We start from the raw sequence: 8,514 nt of genomic DNA, 5'->3' as shown, positions 1-8,514 counted from the left end.
CGAACGAGCATAGAGAACATACCTGAAGTAGTGAAAAGGTGAGGGTAACTGTTGCGCATATCCTGCTCGGTCTCCCAAGTCGCCTCCTCGGCCGGCTGACCCCGCCACTGAACCTTCACTGAAGCAATGTTCTTTGACCTCAACTTTCTGATCTGTCTGTCCAATATAACCACTGGCTCCTCAACATAGGATAGATCCTTATCCAACTGGACTGAACTGAAATCCAACACGTGAGACGGACCACCGTGATACCTCCGGAGCATCGAAACATGAAATACCGGATGAACTTTGGCCAAACTAGGAGGCAGGGCAAGCACATAGGCAACCTCCCCAACTCGCTGCAAGATCTCAAAAGGGCCAATAAACCTCGGACTCAACTTTCCCTTCTTCCCAAACCTCATGACGCCTTTCATAGGTGAAACCCGAAGCAGAACCCGCTCACCAACCATATATGAAACATCACGAACCTTCCTGTCCGCGTAACTCTTCTGTCTGGACTGGGCTGTACGGAGTCTATCCTGAATCAACCTTCTCCAATGCATCCTGAACTAACTCTGTGCCCAATAGCCTGGCCTCAGCCGGCTCAAACCAACCCACCGGAGATCTACACCTCCTACCATATAAAGCCTCATACGGCGCCATCTGAATGCTAGACTGATAACTATTGTTGTAAGCAAACTCCGCCAGTGGCAAGAAATGATCGCAAGACCCTCCAAACTCAATCACACACGCACGGAGCATATCCTCAAGAATCTGAATAGTGCGCTCGGACTGTCCGTCCGTCTGGGGGTGAAATGTTGTGCTCAACTCCACCCGAGTGCTAACTCCTGCTGCACGGCTCTCCAGAACCGCGATGTGAACCGGGTACCTCTATCCGAAATAATAGAAACTGGAATACCATGTAGACGGATAATCTCCCTGATATAAATCTCCGCCAACCGCTCCGATGAATAAGTGGTACACACAGGGATGAAATGAGCGGACTTGGTCAGCCGATCCACAATGAACCAAATGGCATCAAACTTCTTCAAGGTCTGTGGGAGTCCCGACACGAAATCCATGGTGATGCGCTCCCACTTCCACTCCGAAATCTCTATCTGCTGAAGTAACCCACCCGGGCGCTGGTGCTCATATTTCACCTGCTGGTAGTTGAGGCATCTAGACACGTAACCAACTATATCCTTCTTCATCCGCCTCCACCAGTAGTGCTGCCTCAAGTCTTGATACATCTTCGTGGCACCGGGATGGATGGAATACCGCGAACTATGGGCCTCTACTAGAATCAACTCTCGAAGACCATCAACATTGGGCACACACATCCGGCCCTACATCCTCAATACCCCGTCATCTCCAATGGTCACATCTCTGGCATCACCACGCTGAACCTTGTCCTGAAGGACAAGCAAATGAGGATCATGATACTGCCGCTCCCTGATACGATCAAATAAGGTGGACCGGGAAACAACACAAGCTAGAATCTGACTGGGCTCCGAAAGATCCAATCTCACGAACTGGCTGGCTAAGGCCTGAACATCCATCGTCATAGGCCTCTCTGAAGCTGGTAAATATGCCAAACTCCCTAAACTCTCCTCCCGGCGACTCAAGGCATCCGCCACTACATTGGCCTTGCCAGGGTGATACAGAATAGTAATGTCATAATCCTTTAGCAACTCTAACCACCTCCTCTGACGCATATTGAGATCCTTTTTCTTGAGTAAATGCTGCAAACTCCGATGATAAATGTAAATCTCACAAGGCACGTCGTACAAATAATGACGCCAGATCTTCAAGGCATGAACAATAGCAGCTAACTCAAGGTCATGGACAGGGTAGTTCTTCTCATGTACCTTCAACTGTCTGGACGCGTAGGCAATCACCCTACCGTCTTGCATCAACATTTCTCCAAGGCCAACTCTCGAGGCGTCATAATAGACAGTATAAGACCCCGAACCGGTAGGCAACATCAAGATTGGTGTTGTAGTCAAAGCTGTCTTGAGCTTCTGAAAGCTTGCCTCACACTCCTCTGTTCACTGAAATGGGGCGACTTCTGGGTTAATCAAGTCATAGGGGCAGCAATCGATGGGAATCCCTCGACGAAGCGACGGTAGTAGCCCACCAAGCCAAGGAAACTGCGAATCTCTATAGTTGAGGACAGCCTGGGCCAACTCTGCACGGCCTCTACCTTCCTCGGATCCACCCGAATTCCGTCACTAGAAATCACATAGCCTAAGAATGCCACAGAACTCAGCCAAAACTCACATTTTGAAAACTTTGCATATAACTTTTTCTCCTTCAAGGTCTGTAGCACGGTCCTCAGGTGCTGCTCATGATCTTCCCGACTCCGAGAATACACCAGAATATTATCAATAAAAACAATCACGAACGAGTCAAGATATGGCCTGAACACACTGTGCATCAAATGCATGAAAGCTGCAGGGGCATTGGTCAGCCCAAATGACATGACAAGGAACTCGTAATGGCCATATCGAGTCCTGAAGGCAGTCTTCAGGATATCTGGCTCCCGAATCTTCAACTAATAGTAACCTGAGCGCATGTCAATCTTAGAAAACACCTGTGCGCCCTGAAGCTGGTCAAACCGATCATCTATACGAGGCAAAGGATAATGGTTCTTCACTGTAACCTTGTTCAACTGGCGGTAGTCAATACACATGCGTATAGAACCATCATTTTTCTTCACAAACAAAACAAGAGCACCCCACGGTGAAACACTAGGTCGAATAAAACACTTACCAAGCAATTCCCTCAACTGATCCTTCAACTCCTTCAACTCAGGAGGAGCCATACGATACGGAGGAATGGAAATGGGCTGAGTGCCCGGCAACAGATCAATGCCAAAATCAATGTCTCTATCGGGTGGCATGCCCGGAAGATCATCTGGAAACACATCGGGATAATCCCGTACCACTAGATTTGAGTCAACAGAAGGGGTATCAACACTGACATCTCTCACATAAGCTAAATACGCGGCACACCCCTTCTCAACCATACGCCGAGCTTTAAGAAAAGAGATAACTCTACTGGGAGTATGATCTAAAGTACCACTCCACTCAATACGCGGAATACCTGGCATAGCTAGCGTCACGGTCTTGGCGTGACAATCAAGAATAGCAAAATGGGGCGACAACCAGTCTATGCCCAAAATAATGTCAAAATCCACCATATCGAGTAATAATAAGTCTGCTCTGGTCTCAAAACCACGAATAGTAACCAAACATGACCGATAAACGCGGTCCACAACAAGAGAATCTCCCACAAGAGTAGAAACATAAACGGGGGCACTCAAAGAATCCCGAGGCACACCCAAATAAAGAGCAAAGTAAGAAGACACATAAGAGTAAGTAGAGCCCGGATCGAATAGAACCGATGCCTCTCTGTGACAAACCAGAATAATACCTGTAATGACGGAGTCGGAGGCAACAGCCTCAGTACGAGCAGGAATAGCATAATATCTGGCCCGACCCTCTCTTGAGGGCGACCTCTATCTCCCCGACCTCCGCCCTTAGCCGGCTGGGCAGGTGGGGTAGCAGTTGGAGCTGTGACCATGGCCTGAGAACTCTGAGGAGCACGCTGTGGCTGAGCAGTCTGTGAAGATGCACCCCTACCGAAGTCTGGGGCAGTCCCTAACCATGTGGCGTGTATCACCGCACTCGAAACAAGCTCTGGGAGGACGCGGTGGCTGTGACTGGCTGGGACTAGGCCTGCTGGACTGACCTCCGGAAACACCCCACGCTGGAGGCGCGCTAGAAACTGGAGGTGCATAGTAAGGCTCCTGAGGTGCAGGTGCAGCTGGAGCACTGCCGGCTGCTAGAAGAGCTGAATGAACAGGGCGACCCGCATAACCTCTACCATAACGACCTGCTGATGGGGTACGGGCACCAGAGTAGTGACCCGACTCTCGAGACCTCTTGGCCTCCCTCTCCCCTCGCTCCCTAGCGAGCATACCCTCAATCCTCCTAGCAATGCTCACCACCTGCTGATAAGGAACGTCCGTCTCCAACTCTCGAGCCATGCTAGATCTGATGGGTGGGATAAGACCCTCAATGAACCTGCAAACTCTCTCCCGAACTGTAGCAACCAAAGCCGGTGCATGCCTGGCCAACCTGCTATAACGGATAGCATACTCCGAAACGGTCATAGCACCCTGGCGCAAATGCTCAAANTGGTGCTCGTACTTCACCTGCTGGCAGTTGAGGCATCTAGACACATAGCCAACTATATCTTTCTTCATCCGCCTCCACCAGGAGTGCTGCCTCAGGTACTGATACATCTTCGCGGCACCCGGATGGATGGAATACCGCGAGCTATGGGCCTCTGCTAGAATCAACTCTCGAAGGCCATCAACATTGGGCACACAAATCCGGCCCTGTATCCTCAATACTCCGTCATCTCCAATGGTCACATCTCTGGCATCACCACGTTGAACCTTGTCAAGAAGGACAAGCAAATGAGGGTCATCATACTGCCGCTCCCTGATACGGTCAAATAGAGAAGACCGGGAAACCACACAGGCTAGAACCCGACTGGGCTCCGAAAGATCCAATCTCACGAACCGACTGGCTAAGGCCTGAACATCCATCGCCATAGGCCTCTCTGAAGCTAGTAAATATGCCAAGCTTCCCAAACTCTCCGCCCGACGACTCAAGGCATCCGCTACCACATTGGCCTTGCCCGGGTGATAAAGAATAGTAATATCATAATCCTTTAACAACTCTAACCATCTCCTCTGACGCATATTCAGGTCCTTCTGCTTAAGCAAGTGCTGCAAACTCCGATGGTCAGTATAGATCTCACAAGGCACCCCGTACAAATAATGGCGCCAGATCTTCAAAGCATGAACAATAGCAGCTAACTCAAGGTTGTGGACTGGGTAGTTCTTTTTGCACCTTCAACTGTCTGGACGCGTAGGCAATCACCCTACCGTCCTGCATCAACACCGCTCCAAGTCCGACCCGTGAGGCATCACAATAAACTATATAAGACCCCGAACCGGTAGGCAACATCAAGATAGGGGCTGTAGTCAAAGCTATCTTGAGCCTTTGAAAGCTCGCCCCGCACTCCTCTGTCCACTGAAATGGGGCACCCTTCTGGGTCAATCTAGTCATAGGGGCAGCAATCAATGAAAATCCCTCCACAAAATGACGGTAGTAACCTGCCAAGCCAAGGAAACTGCAAATCTCTGTAGCTGAGGACGGCCTGGGCCAACTCTGCACGGCCTCTACCTTCCTCGGATCCACCCGAATACCCTCGCTAGAAATCACATGGCCTAAGAATGCCACAGAATTCAGCCAAAACTCACATTTTGAGAACTTTGCATATAACTTTTTCTCCCTCAAGGTCTGTAGCACGGTCCTCAGATGCTGCTCATGATCTTCCCGACTCCGGGAATACACCAGAATATCATCAATAAAAACAATCACGAACGAGTCAAGATATGGCCTGAATACACTGTGCATCAAATGCATAAAAGCTGCCGGGGCATTAGTCAGCCCAAAAGACATAACAAGGAACTCGTAATGACCATACCGAGTCCTGAAAGCAGTCTTCGGGATATCTGGCTCCCGAATCTTCAACTGATGGTAACCTGAGCGCAAGTCAATCTTAGAGAACACCTGTGCGCCCTGAAGCTGGTCAAACAGATCATCAATGCGAGGCAAAGGATAACGGTTCTTCACTGTAACCTTGTTCAGCTGGCGGTAATCAATACACATGCGCATAGAACCATCCTTCTTCTTCACGAACAAAACAGGAGCACCCCACGGTGAAACACTGGGTACGAATAAAACCCTTACCAAGCAATTCCTGTAACTGATCCTTCAACTCCTTCAACTCAGGAGGAGCCATACGATACGGAGGAATGGAAATAGGCTGAGTGCCCGGCAACAGATCAATGCCGAAATCAATGTCTCTATCGGGTGGCATGCCCGGAAGATCAGCTGGAAATACATCGGGATAATCCCGTACCACTGGAACAGAGTCAACAGAAGGGGTATCAACACTGACATCTCTCACATAAGCTAAATACGCGGCACACCCCTTCTCAACCATACGCCGAGCTTTAAGAAAAGAGATAACTCTACTGGGAGTATGATCTAAAGTACCACTCCACTCAATACGCGGAATACCTGGCATAGCTAGCGTCACGGTCTTGGCGTGACAATCAAGAATAGCAAAATGGGGCGACAACCAGTCTATGCCCAAAATAATGTCAAAATCCACCATATCGAGTAATAATAAGTCTGCTCTGGTCTCAAAACCACGAATAGTAACCAAACATGACCGATAAACGCGGTCCACAACAAGAGAATCTCCCACAAGAGTAGAAACATAAACGGGGGCACTCAAAGAATCCCGAGGCACACCCAAATAAAGAGCAAAGTAAGAAGACACATAAGAGTAAGTAGAGCCCGGATCGAATAGAATCGATGCCTCTCTGTGACAAACCAGAATAATACCAGTAATGACGGAGTCGGAGGCAACAGCCTCAGTACGAGCAAGAATAGCATAATATCTGGCTCGGCCCCTCTCTCGAGGGCGACCTCTATCTCCCCGACCTCCGCCCCTAGCCGGCTGGGCACGTGTCACGATCCAATTCCCACACCCGGTCGTGATGGCGCCTTTCGTGAAGACAAGGCCAGCCAACTTACCCAAATCATTTCTTTAACAGTTACTAAACATAAGTGAATAGAATAATACAACTTAACGGCCATAATAATCAGTATTTTCAACCCCACATAACCCGACCGGGGTGTCACAAGTCACGAGCATCTAAGAAGTAGGAACACAACTACAGGGTCATATATATATAAAATGAAATCTGGAATCCAAAAGATGAAGTCCGGTGCCGCGAACGCTGGCGGTCACCTTGCTCAGCTACATTAGTATTACTTTCAGTCCGCTAATCACCCGCTACCGGGTGAACAATACCTGCAACTGCACGCGAGATGCGGGGAGTAAAGTGAGTACTTCCAACTCAGTGGTAATAAGAGTAAATAATAACTGAGAGGCAAGAAATCACGTAAGAGAACTCTATCATGCTATATAGGACAGTACAACCCTTTTCAAAAAACAGTAAGACCGTGAAATATCCTTTAGAAAATATCTGGCTCAGTTTAAAAACCTCTTTTGAAAATATCCTTTTCCAACAGTCAAGCATATGAATGCGTTATCAAATAGTGCAAGTCCGCACATAAGTTAGCCCCTCAGGCATAGCACTCTATTAACAAATAACACCAGGGTATCTGGTACGCAGTGCAAGAACAGCATGGATGCCAATGATATGAGAGTGCTGAATGTCATGCCAAGTAGTACAAACAGGAAAAAATGCATGAATGCAATGCAATGAACATGACCGCTGCAGCGCGCAGCCCGATCCATTTGGGTACCCGCGCTCACTAGGGGTGTGTAAAGACTCCGGAGGGGCTCCTACAGCCCAAGCGCAATATCATCATAGCATCACTGCGGCGTGCAACCCGATCCATCCTCAATCCAGAACATGCAAATGAGCCACTCGGGCAATGTCAAGTAATAGCTTTTAAATCGAAACATCAAAAAAATGCAATTTAAGTCTTTAAACTTTAGCAATATGACTGCACATTTCAAAACAGGGTTTAACTCAGGACTGAAATTATTTAATATGCTAAGTGTCATGAAAACAGTGATAATAAACCCTACAGGGTTCAATAACCGGCACAAAACCCAAAACATGGCAATCAGCCCAATTCAAGATAGCATCTAGCAAGTTTCAGTCAATTACGCAGTAAAATCCACAACCGGGACGGACCAAGTCACGATCCCCAACGGTGCTCTACCCCACGCTCATACCTGGCGTACAAGTCACCACAATCCAGCACTATGATGTGCAAATCCGGGGTTTCAAACCCTCAGGATATCATTTACAAGTATTACTCACCTCGAACCTATGAAATCTCTGGCTCGCGACGCCTTTGCCCTTCAAATTGATCTCCACGCGCGTCAAATCTATCAAAATCACACAAACATCGATGAAGCTCGATTTCTAAAAGACGGGGTTTTAGCCATACATATATGAAATTCGCCCCTTAAATGATACTACAATGATCCAATACAGTTATGTAACTTCAATCTACAATACAACATTCAATAGGGCCAATATTAGTAATAAATTCCATAACTTATGCCATTTAGGCATATTATCAAACAACTTGTAGGCATAGATATTTACACCTCATAACTATAGTATTGGTTCCTCCAACTATCACCATTAACCAACAATTCATCTCATCATCATTCCTAACCAATTTATAACTTCCAACTACACATTGTATGACCATCCATTCACACCCAACCGACAAATCCTATCAAATATCCACCTTTCAATCTCTACAATAACTATGTATTTATATTGGGAATTTATGACTTTCAATCACCATACCATAAGTTGTAATACTTGATTCATACTCATATTCCCATAATATATCCATATATGTAAGTTTGAGGTGTAGGATTTACCTTTTG

The 8,514-nt window shown here is 47.5% G+C and overlaps 1 protein-coding gene across 1 annotated transcript; it reads right to left on the bottom strand.

Moving 5' to 3' along the window:
- LOC109230646 (RNA-directed DNA polymerase homolog) lies at positions 5,310–5,729 on the bottom strand (the record flags this gene model as incomplete). The annotated part of the gene is made up of 1 exon (XM_019396098.1): positions 5,310–5,729. A coding segment is annotated over exon 1 (420 nt), but the record flags the coding sequence as incomplete, so codon positions are not given.

Source organism: Nicotiana attenuata, chromosome 7 (genome assembly GCF_001879085.1).
Source record: "Nicotiana attenuata strain UT chromosome 7, NIATTr2, whole genome shotgun sequence".
NCBI classification, from domain to species: domain Eukaryota; kingdom Viridiplantae; phylum Streptophyta; class Magnoliopsida; order Solanales; family Solanaceae; genus Nicotiana; species Nicotiana attenuata.
Note: the sequence above shows the minus strand (reverse complement) of the source record. Positions and strands in the feature narration are given on the sequence as shown.